Source organism: Lactuca sativa, chromosome 7 (assembly GCF_002870075.4).
Source record: "Lactuca sativa cultivar Salinas chromosome 7, Lsat_Salinas_v11, whole genome shotgun sequence".
In the NCBI taxonomy this organism is placed as follows: Eukaryota; Viridiplantae; Streptophyta; class Magnoliopsida; order Asterales; family Asteraceae; genus Lactuca; species Lactuca sativa.
Window position 1 is genome coordinate 197,324,595 of NC_056629.2, and position 16,338 is coordinate 197,340,932.

Sequence of the window (16,338 nt, forward strand, 5' to 3'; positions counted from 1 at the left end):
AAGAGCATTTCTTGAAATAATATTAAACTTTTGCAAAGCTTCAGTGGTATCTAACTTTGTTTCTTGATTCTTTATTGATGCAAGAGTATGCAAACAATCAACTTAGAAAGATCATCAAATTAAAAATTGTTATCATGCATGTTGCTAGTGTTGACAATTACATGTCTTTAGTGGATCTTAAACAACCCTGATTTCATTTTACGTGATTGTTTTCAAAATTAACATTATAAAAATTACACTTGAAAGCCCAAAAATATATTAAACCAGTCTTACGACATGTTTAGAAAAACTAGTTGGTAGCGGGTAGTTGGAAGTTAGAAACTGGAAGTCGTATTATTTATGCAGAAGTGTTTCATAAAAGTAGTTGTTAATTTTTAAATACATAAATAAGTTAAAAGCTAAAAGGCCGCAAAAGCTATTAAAGTATCTTTTGGATTCAAAGTTTTTTTTAGATAAAAGCTAAATAAAAGGGCGCGGTAGGTATTTTTTATGGTTCGTAACATCTACTCAAATTTATCATTTTGTTCGGATGTGTAGGGACATGAGATATGAATAGAGGTGCCATTTAAATCACATAGGTTGTGAAAATGAATGGTTATCAAATTCCCCCGTCAATTTCAAATTAAAAAGAACTTGACATCTCGAATAAATAGGTTTTAATATAATTGTGGAAATGAATAAAGTCATAAAATACGTTGAATTTTTGTTTTAATGGATATACCGAAGCATGATGTGAAAAATGATCTAAAAATATGACATGATATTTCCAACCACTATGACTAGATAAAAGGGGACGTGTAAACATCCGAATGTATGACATCAAAAGGAAAGATACAATATAAATGGAATTACTAAATGTGTGTCACACATGTTTTCTCGCTTGACATATAAGAATAAGAATGTTGCACTTGTATTTATTACACTTGATAACACGAGTAAAAACGAAATGGTTAAAGATATTGTTGTTGTAACTAGGGTGATAAAGGCATAGATGCCAACCAGACAGAACTGACAACTACAAAGATTTGATGTCACACCCCGAAACCGTTGGCGGAAACATTCCGGGGCGAAGGACGTTATGTATAACATCACAACCAATGAATAACATCAATCATAGCAACACAACCATTACAGGGAATATTTAAGTAAAACATTTACATCTGTTTTGATACTTAGTTTGAATGACATCCAATTGTAAAAACTTAAACTCTTAATGCTTCAACTCCTCGAAAATCCATCAAGTACCTGTCTACTGATTTCCTAAGAATACAAGCAGTTTGAAAAATATCAGCATAAAGCTGGTGAGTCCATAAGCAGTAATTTGTAATGAAAACTTATTGATGAGCGAGCCAAAATGATTATGTAGTTTCAAGAAAATCCGATATTTTCTTTAGTGAAAAACGTAGTGTGATCGATTTCGTATACAACCATGAATGTTCATTTCTGAAAATCGTAGAGATATGCAAAATACTACTTCATGTGACTAGCTAAAGCTAATTATGAAGTATACGTATTTAAATGTAAAACCGTAGCATAAATGATTCGGTTTTGAATACCCTGGCTTGGCTAGTATGCATAGTGTATTTAGATCTATTTGGTATAAATAGAACCACTGAAGAAAACCAGGTTGGTAATCTATTAGTGATTTATACATAATGTGAGTCGTATAACCATGCTTGATATGACTAGTGACCTTTCCAACGTTCTTCAGGCGTTGATGTTAAATGACATTTGTACATCTCAGGCGTGCCCGCCTAACTGTAGCTAGCAGTCCAGATGTGGGATTGTCAGTCCCGAATAGATCTATTCACAAATCTCACGCTCTCCCTCCAGGAGACTCTGGTTATACAGTGGTGGGATTTATCCCTGTACACCTAAGGGTACAGTAGTGAAGTAGCGCCTCACAGTATCGTAAAATCTACTTTACAAGTGATGCAGTAGCGTTAGCGTTCTACCGTAGTGAGAATCCGAGTGTATACCACGTATAGTGATAAGTTACAGTTATGAAAATCATGATTAAACAGTGATATAAACTGTAAACGATTTCTGTTCTAGTGCATATGTTTAGTAGAGAAATTCCTATGCTTGATAAGTTTTTAGAGAAATCCCAAACTATACCGATTATAGTTTGCATGTATAACGTAGCGAATAACGTGTCCGGAAAAACTATGCAATTTTTGTGAAAACGTCCCTTATGCTCAACATAGTGCAAAAGGGAAATAAAGTATGAAGTTTGCATAAGTTATGTATATTCCTGAAAATATTTATGTTTAGCTTATAAGAAAAACATTTATGTTTAGCTTGTATTCCCCCTCTGAAAACCTTAAAAATACGGAAAAATGTAGGGGTATGAACTCACAGTTGTTGCGTGGGGTTATTGACTGAAAAGAAGATTCCTGAGTTGTTGCACGCGACACTTAACGAAATCCTATTATCAAATAAATACATATATGTATCTAAATTAGCGATTTTGATAAATAAAGTGTCAGAAAACACTTGAATTTGGTTGAGGAATATTACCGAGACTTGCTTGAATCGAAGAAATGGGTTTTCAGCCAAAAGTACCACCAAAAAAGGTGTTTACGGTTTCTGACGACTTGGCGAGTTTATGGTTTCTGAAGACTTGGCGAGTTTACGGCCATAAACTCAAGAACAGAGTTTATGGTCTGTGAAGGTTGGACCGTAAACTCGGAAGAATGATGTTTGGATGCTGATTTCGACGAGCTGAGTGTTTCCAGACGTTCCAAAGGGCTCCAGACGTGGGTTTCTCGATGTTTTCCGGAGTTTGAATGCGTTTTGAGTGTTTACAATCGATGATTCTTAGAGAGAGGAGGAGAGAATGCGGCCAGAAACGTCCTAATGAAGTCGAAGACATCGTATTTATAGGGGTGAGTGGAGGGGTCCACTCGTCACTGACTGTAAACAGGTTTACGGTCGTAATCCCACTTCGACCAAAAATGTTTGATTTTTCTAGATTTTCGGGTTTCCGCGCGATTTTTGGTTCCGACTCGTAAATATTTTAATTAAATATAACTAGATTATTTTTATTAAACCAAAATTTTGACGGAAAAGTTAACGGATCTGAAATTTAATAGAAACGGACAAAGTTTCGGGTTGTCACATTTGAGAAGATGAAGAAATGAGTGAGTAGAGGTCACCCAAGCTATCACAATAGAGAAACACTTTATTTTTCCGAAAGTCTTTCATAGAAAAACCAAAGGCCTTAAACTTAATAGAAAATTTAGTTTTATATTGCACTTACGAACATAAACAAGGTTTTTGATGATATGAAGAGTAATTAAAACATCATGAAGATGTAAATTTCGATAAGGGTTGAGACTAGAGATAGATGGGGAGCTTGTTTAGTATGTATAGATGATCCGTCATGGATAGAGGATAAGCCTGTTTTGCCGTGACTTTGATCGGAACCACAATTTTGACTAAAATCTATCATTAGCAAAATAGGAGAAAAAGAATGGTCGGAATATGATGGTTGTATAGTTCTCACTTAATTCATACGCTACTCTTTAAGAAAGAGCATGTAATGACTCTTGAGGAAAGTCGGAAAAGTAAGGCTAGCGATGTGGTCGTATTTAGAAGACAACTCGTTTATGGTATAAATAACCAAATTCTTCCGATGTATAGAGGAATTGATGTTATCCAATAGGTTGACGGTGGTTTTGATGCAAGTGCAATACTCCGTAACGATGAAATTCACGATGGTGATGGTTCTTAACCCACTATCAAGTTAAATAGCTTTAGCATTCTTATTGTTGCGAAACAACTTTTTAAGATTTTGTTCCAAATGTCATGAGTCGTGGCGTATGCTTTAGAATCATTTGAAGTAGGTTTTGAGAAAGGGTGCCATAGATCTAGGATTTGACAAGGGAATCTAGACAATTCCACTCTTAATCATTTATGTCCATCAAGGTTTTTATGGAGGTTTCTCGCGCATGCATCATTGTTGAGACTATCCAAATCCATGAGCAAGAGAACAAAAACACAAATATTTGTGATACCGTAGAGTTTGCTGGTATTGGCAACCATCAAGAAGATTGGAAAAAAAGAAGAATTAGGGTAAGGAGGTCATGGGTCGGAAAGATCGATGACAACGAGATTTAAAGTAAATATAAGAAGACTCTGATACAGTACAAAGCTATGATTTTTTCATTGGGAAATATATGAAGCAACAAAGTTGATACATGATATTATTTAATATATGATCATAAGTAGGAACAAAAGTAGGAGCTTTTTCAAAAAGATTTTATAATATATGTCTTAAGGATATAGCTTTAATTGAACTATTAATTATGGAGAATATTATTATAATTAAATATGAAATTCATTAATTATAGAAAATATTCTTTTTAATTAATGTATTTTATATTTAATTATGATAATATTTTTTATAAATTAATAGTTTTTATGTTCCAATCAACTAAGAACCGTCCTATAAAAACCGGTTTTTAGTGAGCTATATATTGGATCAGTAAAACCGTCCGATCTAGGCCGTGCGTGCCTAACTCAAAATCAAGCCACCCGAATTATTCGTTTACCCTACTCAAGAAACGTAGAAAACTATCAATTAATAAGAGACCAAGACGTCACCTGCAATTTCCTGTCGATTTCAGAAATCTTTCTTTCCGGTTCGTAATCCCCAAGTTGTTTCACTCGGTAAATTTCCCATCTTTTCTGATCTTTCAACTCGATCGTTTTCTATAATTGTGTAATTTAATAGAAACCCTAATCTGATCTACCCATCGGTGTTCGTTTTTCAGTTGATAGCATCCTCTTGATCACAATGGCCAAAAGCTCCTTCAAACTAGAGCATCCTCTGGGTTCTCTTTCTTACCTCTTTTATTTTTCACTTTCGATCTTGTTTTGATTAACCCTATACGTGCTTCCATTTACGGACGCTTGATTGTCTGCGTTCTTGATCGGTTGATCGAACTAATTAGGATCGTTTTCTGCGATAATGTTGATTAATTATGGGGTTTCTTGTTCTTCCTTTATTTGGTGCAAATTGTTGCCTAGGGTTTACGTAGACAAAAATGATTGTTCTTTTTTATAATGCAGTAACCTTTTAAGGAATGTTCTTTAATTACATTAATCTTTATAACCGTGTAATATTTCCGTTCGTATCTGTATCAATGAAGGTTTTGAGCTACTCTATGAATTAGGGGTCGTAGGTGAAAACAAATTGTAATCAATTTCTGCCTTGCTGATAGTATAACCTCTTTAAGGTTTTTGTGAAGATTTAACGGTTTTCATAGTAATCTGTGTGCATCTTGATTTGATTAATGCTAGAATAATTTGTGAAGGATGTTTGATTGTTTGTGTTCTTGATTGATTTGGATGCACTAATTAGGATCTTTTGGTTCTACTTTGTTCTTCATTAATTACATGTTTATCTGTATTTGATGCAAGCTGTAGGCATTTGTGATATTTTTGAGGAATTCTTAAGTATCGTTTGCTTAGGCCAAAATTAATTGTTTTTGTTTGTAATTGTGGATGCATCTTTGAGTCCTGTAATCATTAATTACATTAATCTTTTATAAATATTTAGTGTAATAAATGTAATTACAGAAACTAAAACTATATAAATATTTATACAATAACAACTCAAAACAATAAATGTAGGAGGTTGTGTGCATTATCATACACTTTCTGGTAGCTTTTGACCCATTTCCTTTTTAGCAACTTTTTTCACTTAACCTTTTATAGATAAAACATAACAAAGTTGGACCCATTCATATATTTTGATGAAATTAAGTTGTAATTAGTCACTGAAAATACAATCTTTAAAGCTTTATGAAGTTTTAACAGTTTTTTTTTGTGGTTTTTTATATGTATTTTGTAGAGAGGCGACAAGCTGAAGCTGCTCGTATCAGAGAAAAATATCCTGACAGAATTCCGGTACCAAACTTTTTCAACATATGCTAAAATACATTAAATATTTGTGTTATTTATGTTCTGTTTTTACAGGTTATTGTTGAAAAGGCTGAAAGAACTGACATACCTGACATTGACAAGAAAAAGTTAGTCCCTTTCATTTTTAGTTGAATTTAATCTTGTCATGCAACTATCATGTTCCACTTTTTGGTGCCAAAAATTGACTTCAGTCTCAATCATACCAAACTAAATACAACTTGTTATATCTCATATTCCATTTTTTTTATTTTGGTGGACCAAAAAATTACAATTTTAGTCTCATTGATATCAGTCTCAATCACAGTCTAATTTATGTCATGTCATGTTCCACTTTTTTAGTGGATCAATAAAGTTGCAATTTTTGTCTATTAGTCAGTCTGATTCGCACCAAATGCAGTACAACTTGTTATGCAGTATACTGATTAATCAAACTTGATTAATGGATGTAGGTATCTGGTACCTGCTGATCTGACTGTAGGACAGTTTGTTTACGTGGTCAGAAAGCGTATTAAGCTCAGTGCTGAAAAGGCCATTTTTATCTTTGTCAAGAATGTTCTGCCACCTACTGTTAAGAATAAGTTTCAAACCTTTTTTAATATTAAAGATCTCGTGTATATGATGAGATTATTTGCAACTTTGTTTAGCTGCTATGATGTCTGCAATATATGAAGAAAACAAAGATGAGGATGGGTTTTTGTACATGACGTACAGTGGGGAGAATACGTTTGGATTGTTTTGAAGTGCATGCTATGGAAAAAGGTTGATGATTGATGTGATGTGAATATGGTGATTTGGGCAACATGAATATGTACATTCTTACTCTATTATGGTTATTTGGATATTTTTCTATTAGCTTCAGACCTATGTCTTCTCTTTGCTTTTTCCTTGATTTGACAAATTGAAATGCTTTTACGTTTTATGTTGGAAGTTGGAATTAGTTGATGGTGATGTGAATGAATGGTGTTTGCTTAGTGTTAATGAAGGATTCATGTCTTTTCTAGAGTTGTGTTATTTCACTGTGTTTTGGTGCCTGGCTGCTGGTGGTGGTGGTGGTGCCGGGTGTGTTGTGGCGGCTAGTGGCTACCACTGGTGGTTATGTGTCATTCTTCTTTTTTCCTTCCAAACTCTTCTCTGAGTTAAAGTTGATAGATATCATCAAAATTGATGAATATTTTGAAAATTGTTATTTTAGATGTAAGAATAAAATGACAATCTAGTAAAAAAAACATATCTTATGACGTATGTATATAGCATAGCACTTTAGGTGGATATACATCATTACCTATTTAACCATTTCTTTCATAGACAACTTCATTTAAAAAAACTCCTAGTGTTTGTTAAATGTCATTTTCTTTTGTCTAAAACTAATGTGTAAACTAAAAAAAAATGTCCCATTTAAAATAGACATCTAATAATATTAGTTCATATGATTTAGAATGTCAAGAATTTGATTTATATTTGTACATAACACCATTTTCAAACTTTGGTTCATGTCATAGATGAATAATATGTTGAATATCATGTAAAACTTAAATTATAAACTTTGGTTCATTTCATAGATGAATAATATGTTGAATATCATGTAAAAAGTTACTATTATTAAATTATAAATTTAAATAATTCAAAAAGTTGTACATAATAACTTTTCACCCATAACTAAGTTTTAGCCTTTACATGTTAAACGGATTGAACACTAAAAACATGTTGAACACACTTGTTGCACGTGTTTGTTAATTAAGAGCAGAGATTGGAATTTCAATCATTTAAAGAGTATATTTAATGAATATAACTTCTTAAACTGTTTTAATAAACAATTAAACATAACCTTTTATCTTGTTTGCTTTAAAAAACTAAACTGTAACTATTATAATCAGTTCTTGAAATTGCATTCAACACAATTCATTTACAAAAAGTTGAAAACAGAAGAAAAAAGTGTTACATTCTTCATGTGATTGAATTAGCCCAAATCCAGACTTTTTTTGACCCGAACTCCTTACCCACCATCCGACCCACTCATTTTAGGAGCTCCACTTATAAAAAGTAAATTAGGGTTAGTTGAACTGTAAAGTCGGCATGCAAGAAATAATCAATAACAGTTTGCTTGTTTATTTGTTCAATTCATTAATAGATAATAGATGACAGAGTCATGACACCACAACACGGAGTCGGCCGAGTGTTTTTCTCCCTATAAATTAATGTGTCTCTACACCTTCATAAACACAACATGGCCTCCTTTTTGTCCAAATTCTTCAGCTGCTTCTCACACACCTCCTCAGCTTCACCCTCCAAATTCATTTGCAAAGGAGACGTCTGTGTTTTGAATCAAAATGCCAACCTTCTCAACACCAAGCCATGCCACAAATCATAACATCAATACTAGTTTGATTTGTCTACTGGCATGCTATATATTCTGCAAAAAAGTTATTCTTCCAACATCCTCTAACCTGAATCATACCTGCCTCATAAACATCATTTGAGAGGCCACAAATATATAGAAATTAAAACGACCCACACAACAGATGTTGAGCCTTTGACCTCTTATATCATTTTCCAACCACCAGATTCAAGAGTTGCAGTCCAACCTGATCCATAACAGTCAGATGAGTAGCAACATACACAAAGATTATGTTAGATTGGTATAGGATATGTCGAGCCTTTGAATTAGTTCTTGAGGCAAGAGGGTTGATTCCAACATATATAGATATGTATGATACTATGTCAAACCGGTTGATATGATGTTAGATTTGTAGAGGATATTTGAATTCTAAATTTTCTTTCCAGAAGAGCTATTGAGAAGCGAGGGTAAACTCCAAATATTATAGAGGTGGATGAAATCGTGTCTAGCCGATGTGGAGCTCCGACTGAATAATATTTTTATCGTGACACACCGGAATAAACTACTTGCTTTAACCCTCGAAGGTCGAAAATATGGATTCTGATTTGATGACAGGAGAAATTGATATACTAAATGTTGCATGTCCGTTTCCATCATTTATTAAGGGACATATTTGGTTACTTTTTTAGTTGGTGATGAACTTGATTTTTTTGATGGAAGGCGACATGCAACATTAAGCCTTAGCCTATGAATTTGATTTTTACTAGCTCTTGGATAGAGTTTTCCTTCCCAAGTTAGTAGGGCAGCGAGATAACAATGATCAAGATGGCCAAAAGGCTTGAAACAAAAGGAAACACACAACATCACAAGTGCATAACTTCTTATAGTAAACTAAGTTGTCATTAACTATGAAATGATATTATTATATTAAATTAAATATAGTTGATATCAAACATTTCCATCATTAATGTATAATGCTTGTCATGATGTTTGGTATTGAGTTATGGTGACCGGTTGCCTGCTTATGCGACCAAGCAATGGGGTCTTGAAATCAGAAACCACATATCTCTATACATAGATCTTGATGTACTTGTAGATCTTATCATGAAATCAATAGAAACTCTCTTTGGTTCGTGTGTGGACATAATATGAAAACCATAATCGTATGAAACACGTAAATCATGTGTTGCTTATTTTTATCGTATTTTATTATTATGCGTGTCGATTTAAAAGTTAACACTTGGTTGAGGATATTGTAGCACCAAAACTTAGACCATATTCCAACAATTTCATCTTGCAAATATCAACCACACACTCAATCTTAGCCACCTTAAAACTCACAATAGCATAAAACTCACTTTTTAAAAAAAGAACAATGTATTTCTTAATATGGTTCTTTCGTTTGAAAATACGTTTTGATTAATCCCGAAAAAATGTACATGCAAAATCTGTTAGTATATACTTTGTATTGTATTCTTGTATTTAGAATAGCTCATTGTTGGCCCAAGGCCTTTATGTATTTTTCTTATGTTGTACGTGTACTTATTTGGCATGTTAATAAGAAATCCAATTCATGGGAAAATATCCATTGTAATATGGTATCAGGCCTTTAAAAGTGCCGTACCCTAATCATTCCCTTCTTCCTCACGACTCTTCATCCCTACGCCCCTATTCTTATTCTTCTTCTTTCTTCAATGGCCACTGATTAACCTTATGTAATCACTAATACCCGAGCCTTTGTTCCTCTCATTCTCGATCTGGATCGCCATATATAATTATGCTGCATGCAGTGGCGAATCCAGGATTCAAACCCACTTGTGTCTGATTAATATGAAATGATAAATAAAACAGGTCTAAAAACTTAGGTTATCGGGTCGGTTTGTCAATAATAATGTCTTGGCTAATTATTCATTAACTTTAATACCAAAGATCAAAATAATTTTAAAAAAATCACCAAAAATGTCTTACAATTGTTCACGACGAGTTGACATTTTTCTAAAAAAATCTATGATTATGTCATTGCTAATACTATCTAACACATCTTTCTCAATATATGATACTAGACAGTCATTCATAAACTGATCACTCATCTTATTACGCAAATTGTTCTTTATCAACTTCATTCCGGAAAATGCACGTTCCACAGTGGATGTTGCAACTGACAATGTTAATGCTAATTTTAGTAGAAGATATACCATTGGATATATTGTATGCTTGTTTGTTTCAACCATCATCTTTGCCAAGTTTCCAATTCCCTTCAAGTTTTTAAACCTTTCATCACTTCGTACATCCACAATATAATTTTAAAGACTTGCTCTAAGTGCTCCAAGGTCATGTTCTGGGAACTCGTTAGAATAAAACGTAGCCATCTTGAGTAGCTCCTCTACATTAAAAGCTTGAAAAGACTTACTTGGACACAAAGAAGCCATGGAAACAAGTAATGACGTGCTTATTTTATTAAATCGATTGTTGAGCTCTTGGGATTACATATCTATGACCACAATAAATACATCAACTTTGTAGTGGTGCAAGTAGTTAATCTACGAGTTAAATACAAGAATGTGTTAATGATTAGTTAAGAAACTTGAAAAAAAAAAGTGGTAGTTGCTAACTTGTGAAACTTTGCGACGACTTGTTTCACTATAATATGGATCTTCCATGTTCAATATTTCAATATCACATTTTTCACAAAACAAAGTAACATCTTTTAAAAACGATTCCCATCCTTCCTCCCGCATATGATTAAGCCTTTCCTTAGAGGATCTCACTTGATGCATTGCATTTATAATATCCTGGTCCTTTTTTTACAGCGTGATGTTCAAATCATTTGTGACCCCTAAGATATCAACCATCAAGTGTAAGCAAAAAATAAAATCAAAAGTTTGTAAAAACTTTAGGAGACGACATGCTTCTGCTCTATGATCTTGACAATTACTATTAACTTTAACGTCTTCAAGTACTTCACAAATTGAAGAATACACTCTCTTGATATTTAAGAGTGAACCAAAATGAGAACCCCAACGAGTATCACAAGGTCGTTTGATACCAACTTCTTGATTCAAACCCGTACCACTTTGAATCTCGCCTAAAATTAACAAAAAAAAAAAAATAGCAACAAAAAGTATAAATCAATATAAAATAAAAATAAGACAAAATAAAAGAAACCTGTAGCCAATGCTTCTACCACTTTTGTTGCTTGTGTCTCTCTTAATTTGTCTCGACGTTTATAAGAAGAACCAATCATGTTTAACAAACGAGAAATCAAGTCAAAAAAGTCATTAATGTCTGGGTGATTCTTTGCAACAAACACAAGTGTTAATTGTAACTGGTGAGCAAAAGAAAGAATAAAATGTGCAGATTTCACTTCATTCAAAATCAAAGTCTTCAAGCCATTAATGCACCACTCATGTTACTAGCTCCGTCATAACCTTGTCCTCGAATCTTATGTGGACTCAATCCACATTCTGTCAGAAATGAATAAATAGTTGTCTTTAATGACAAAGCCGAAGTGTCACTGACATGTTTTATGCCAATAAATCTCTCCACAACAACCCCTTGACTATTCACGAATTGTAAAACCAATGCCATTTGCTCTTTACAAGACACATCACGTGATTCGTCTACTAAAATTGCAAAGAACTCACTTCCGATATCTTTCACAATAACCTTAGTAGTTTCCTTTGCCGCAACATGTACAATATCCTTTTGAATTGAACTACTTGTCATTTGTGAATTCTTTGGAGCATTCTTTAATACAACATGACCTACTTTATCATTTCGATCAGCATAGAACTGAAGAAGTTCAAGAAAGTTACCTCTATTAATCGAGTCTTCACTTTCATCATGACCTCGAAAAGGTAAGCCTTGTCGCAATAAGAATCTAACGCAATCAATAGAAGCATTTAATATAATACGTTGGTTGGTCCTAACCAAGTCACTTTGTTTATCAAAAGCAGTAGCTATGGATTATCTTTGGTTCATCAAATTTTGACACTTCAGAATTGTCATATTATGTGGAGCTCCATTATTGTGATGTTCTAGACTCAATCTTTTATTCCAAGTATTAAATCCATTTTTTACAAAATGATCTGAACCGACTTGGTTATTTATCTCAGGTTTAAATAATTAACAACATAACAAAATGCGGCTTCCAATTTTATACTATACTCTAGCCAATATTTGTAATCATTAAACCAAGAAGGATTAAATCTACGAAGTCTACCTCCAATATCTCTTTGTTGGAAAGAATGATCTCGAGGTTGACATGGTCCTTTTTGCAAGTAGGCTCTTCTAATTTCATCCCGTTGATTGACATGATAAACTTCCATACTCGGTCTTTCTCCTGGATCCGTGGGAAGTGTATTTAAGTCAACTCTCATATACTTCCAGGGATGTGTTTCTTCTTTACTGTTTCCACGCGTTTCTTCGTTATCATTAGATAAAGAGCTTGTATTATCTTCTTTTTTTCTTTTTTTTAATAATAAAACCTTAACATTATACTTGAAACAAAAAATAATTATTGCAAACCCATAATCATCAATCAATGTACTAATTAAAAAAAACTATAAATAAATAACACAAAATACGACATAAACTCTATGAATTAACAAAAAAACAATATGATATAAACTCTATGAATTAACAAAGAAACATATTTATTGTTTAATAATACATACGAACAACATAAAAAAGCATCGACTTACATATATATTTATGGACAAATTTAACATATTTTAACTTTAAACTATATAACATATTCTCTATGCCATGTGCTGTCAAATTCAATGGTACATAGCTATACTTCATAGACTTTGACTATTTCACATATCATATCCATATTTAAATATTTAATTGCTTTTAATTTTATAGTATTAAAGTAAGAGAGAGAACTAGAGAATACATACCTCAAACCTCACGTCTCAATCTCTCTCACAGTTTTAAGAACACAAATGCAGTGGAGAGTTTCTAGGAGGAAGAAATTGGCCTCCGGAAAAAATAAAAACGAACAAAAATTGCCACCAGATAGAAAGGAAGGCTACCACAACAGCGACTGTGGAACGACGACAACATGTTATCACAACAATGATGGCGGATTGGCGGTGGCGCCGTGGCAGAGAAAGGGTTTAGAGGATGCGCGGTTGAGGATGCACCGAGAGTCTAAACCCAGAAATACTGAAAAGTTTGTTTAGGGTTATTTCTTTATTCTATTATTCACAATTTTAATTTTTTTTTTTTACATATTAGATGTGATTTTTTATTATATATATGTTAAGTGTTAAGAAAAGATCATTTCGTAACCGTTTCATTATATGCTTTCCTTATACATCGGTGGCATTATTTATGTAAAATTAATATTGTTACAAATTTCTAATTTTGTTTCATTGGACCATAGGTGTCCATTCTATTTTATAAAGAGTGTCCATCTCAAAATACAATATACTATGTATTTTTTTTTTCAAAATTAGGGGTGTCCATGGACACCCTTGATTATAAGGTAGCTTCGCCACTGGCTGCATGGCGGGAACTTTTCTCCACTTATTGTGCTGGTTATGGAGTCAAAACTCATTTGAAATCTCCTACCAAAACACCGTCTGAGTTATCTGATGCTGAATGGAACATGATTGACAATGTTGTCAAGTCTTGGCTATATGGTACGTTATCTCAGAACCTTCTAAATACGATCCTCAAATCTTAAGGCTTCTGCTCATGTCGTTTGGATGAACCTGGAAAAACTATTCAGAGATAATAAGGATTCCAAAACTTTTCAAATTTGATAGTGAAATCAGGAATATAACCATGGGTGACTCTATTTGAAGCTAATTCTATTTGACCTAGTTTGTAGGTGAATAAAGTGGCTTAGTTGCCGCATAGATAGGAGCACATGGTGTATCTGATTTCTAGCTTTAATTTATTATTTCTTTAGCTTTAAATAGCACTAGCTGTAGCCGTTTTTTTATACATATGAAATAAGAGTGAAACATTCTCTATCTCTCCATCTATATGACTTAACCATGACAGAGCATGTTCTTGAACTGATTTCCAACACTTGGTATCAGAGCTACTTCTAGTTCATGCCAAAATATATCTGTTACAAAGGCATGTCAGGTTCCAGCCAGCAAAACACAAAAGACGGTGGAATATCGTTCCAGTGCCTGGTGCTAACTTCAACCAATTACATCACATGGGCTATAACGATGGAGGCGATCATGGATACTAATGACGTATGGGAATCCATTGAATCTGCTGTTGGAGTGACTGTAGATAAAAAGAAGAACAAGATGGCACGTGCATACATCTTCCAGACGATACTAGAAGATGTTCTCTTACAGGTTGTACAAAAGAAAACAACAAAAGATGTTTAGGAGTCCCTCAAAACACGGTATCTTGGTGCTGATCGAGTCCAGAAAGCAAGGTTGCATACAGTCAAGAGTGAATTCGATGCCCTTCGGATGAAAGACGGAGAGTCCATATATGAGTTTGCGGGAAAGTTAAGTGGAATGCACTCAAAATACAGCAGCCTCGGGGCCACACTTGAAGACAACACGCTCGTAAGGAAACTACTCGATTCAGTCCCGAAGAAGTATCTTCAACTGGTGGCATCAATCGAACAATATTCAGACCTGGATACAATGCCATTTGAAGAGGCAATTAGAAGACTCAAAACTTACAAGGATCGACTTAGATTTCGAAGCGAGAACTCAAGCGGTGATGCAAGTCTATTACTCACTCGATCTGAAGGGCAAAACAGTCAAAATTTGTTAGGGTCAAACTCCACTGTAGCTGGAAGAGGACGGGGATCGTCTCACCATGAGAGAGGAGGTCAAAGTAGTAGTCGTGGAAGGTCAAGCACTCGAGGAAGAGGTGGTCGTGGAACCAATCAACCTTCTCGTGATAATGACAACAAATGGAAGAGTAGAGATAAAAAACACATAAAGTGCTTTAACTGTGAAACATTTGGGCACTATGCTTCTAATTGCCCACATCCAAAACGTAAGGAGGCTGACGTGAATCTCACTGAGGCCTAGGAAAAAGAGTCTGCTCTACTCCTAACTGTATACAAAGAGAAAACATAGGAGGTGGTATTGCTGAATGAAGACAAGGTATTCCCAGCTAGTCACGGGAATGAAGAAGACACTTGGTACCTAGACAATGGGGCCAACAATCACATGACAGGGGTAAGATGCTACTTTACTGAATTAGATGAACGGGTAACGGGTCCATTACGGTTTGGAGACGGATCCAAAGTTCAGATCAAAGGCAAAGGGACTATTTTGCTAGAATGCAAAAACAAAGAGCAACTTGTCATTGCAAAAGTATACTACATTCCAGCCTTACGAAGCAACATACTCAGCCTAAGGCAGATGACCGAGGAAGGATACAAGATTGAAATGCTACATGAGTTTTTACAAGTGCATGATAACATCAATAGGCTGATTATGAAGGTACAACCTTCAAAGAATCATTTGTATAAAATTGTTTTGCACACCACACAACCTGTATGTCTAAATACTAGTCTAGATGATGTTGCTTGGCTGTGGCATGCGATATTGGGGCATGTGAATTTTCGAGCCATTGAATCCATGGTTGGAAAAGGGATGGTTCGAGGTGGTCCACTAATACAACATCTTACACAGGTGTGCGAAGGTTGTTTAGTAGCTAAGAAAATTAGACATCTATTCCCAAAAGAAGCTCAGTGGCGGGCAAACTACTCGTTATAACTTGTGCATGTAGATCTTTGTGGTCCTATAACACCACACACCATCACATGTAATCGTTATTTCCTCCAAATAGTTGATGACTACAACAGGTACATGTGGTTATTCATTATCAAACCAAAATATGAGGCATTCTCAGCCTTCAAGAAATTCAAGACCCAAGTTGAAAGTGAAAGTAACTTCAAACTAAAGACCTTACGTACAGATCGGGGAGGCGAATTCACTTCTAACAAGTTCAACTATTACTGTAGTAAGGAAGCTATCAAGAGACAATTGACAACACCCTATTCACCTTAGCAAAACGGGGTTGTAGAGCATCGCAACTGAACTATTCTTGAAGTCATGAGATCGCTATTG

General features: G+C 34.3%; 3 protein-coding genes across 4 annotated transcripts; 2 read left to right on the top strand and 1 right to left on the bottom strand.

The window, feature by feature from the left end:
• The first annotated feature begins 4,495 nt into the window (after positions 1 to 4,495).
• Positions 4,496 to 6,909, top strand: LOC111877329 (autophagy-related protein 8C-like). 2 transcript variants are annotated; one of them, XM_052765424.1, is made up of 6 exons: positions 4,497 to 4,674; positions 4,779 to 4,838; positions 5,861 to 5,916; positions 5,986 to 6,038; positions 6,381 to 6,498; positions 6,575 to 6,909. In XM_052765424.1, the coding sequence occupies exons 2-6, from the start codon at positions 4,802 to 4,804 to the stop codon at positions 6,668 to 6,670; spliced, it is 360 nt and encodes a 119-aa protein (XP_052621384.1). In that variant the 5' UTR covers positions 4,497 to 4,674; positions 4,779 to 4,801; the 3' UTR covers positions 6,671 to 6,909. The 2 variants fall into 2 exon arrangements, with proteins under 2 accessions (XP_042752227.1, XP_052621384.1); XM_042896293.2 differs by having other exon boundaries at positions 4,496 to 4,674; positions 6,381 to 6,909.
• A 3,321-nt stretch (positions 6,910 to 10,230) lies between these two features.
• LOC111877281 (uncharacterized) lies at positions 10,231 to 12,594 on the bottom strand. Its single transcript, XM_023873802.1, has 5 exons — positions 12,489 to 12,594; positions 11,786 to 12,129; positions 11,432 to 11,591; positions 11,159 to 11,351; positions 10,231 to 10,546 (listed from the first exon to the last, which is right to left on the bottom strand). Exons 1-5 carry the CDS (start codon positions 12,592 to 12,594, stop codon positions 10,231 to 10,233), a joined length of 1,119 nt encoding a protein of 372 aa, XP_023729570.1.
• A 2,838-nt stretch (positions 12,595 to 15,432) lies between these two features.
• LOC111877282 (uncharacterized) lies at positions 15,433 to 15,984 on the top strand. The gene has a single exon (XM_023873804.1). It carries the CDS (start codon positions 15,433 to 15,435, stop codon positions 15,982 to 15,984), a length of 552 nt encoding a protein of 183 aa, XP_023729572.1.
• The last annotated feature ends 354 nt before the right edge of the window (positions 15,985 to 16,338 follow it).

Bases quoted from the DNA above. Each gene is read 5' to 3' on its own strand.
- LOC111877329 (XM_042896293.2), top strand. From the start codon at position 4,802: ATGGCCAAAAGCTCCTTCAAACTAGAGCATCCTCTGG. The intron at 4,839-5,860 runs GTTCTCTTTCTT...TGTATTTTGTAG, and splicing joins CAAACTAGAGCATCCTCTGG to AGAGGCGACAAGCTGAAGCT. The intron at 5,917-5,985 runs GTACCAAACTTT...CTGTTTTTACAG, and splicing joins AATATCCTGACAGAATTCCG to GTTATTGTTGAAAAGGCTGA.
- LOC111877282 (XM_023873804.1), top strand. From the start codon at position 15,433: ATGACAGGGGTAAGATGCTACTTTACTGAATTAGATGAACGGGTAACG.
- LOC111877281 (XM_023873802.1), bottom strand. From the start codon at position 12,594: ATGGAAGTTTATCATGTCAATCAACGGGATGAAATTAGAAGAGCCTAC. The intron at 11,592-11,785 runs GTCAGTGACACT...TTTGCTCACCAG, and splicing joins GATTTATTGGCATAAAACAT to TTACAATTAACACTTGTGTT. The intron at 10,547-11,158 runs GTTTTTACAAAC...GGATGTACGAAG, and splicing joins GAAGCATGTCGTCTCCTAAA to TGATGAAAGGTTTAAAAACT.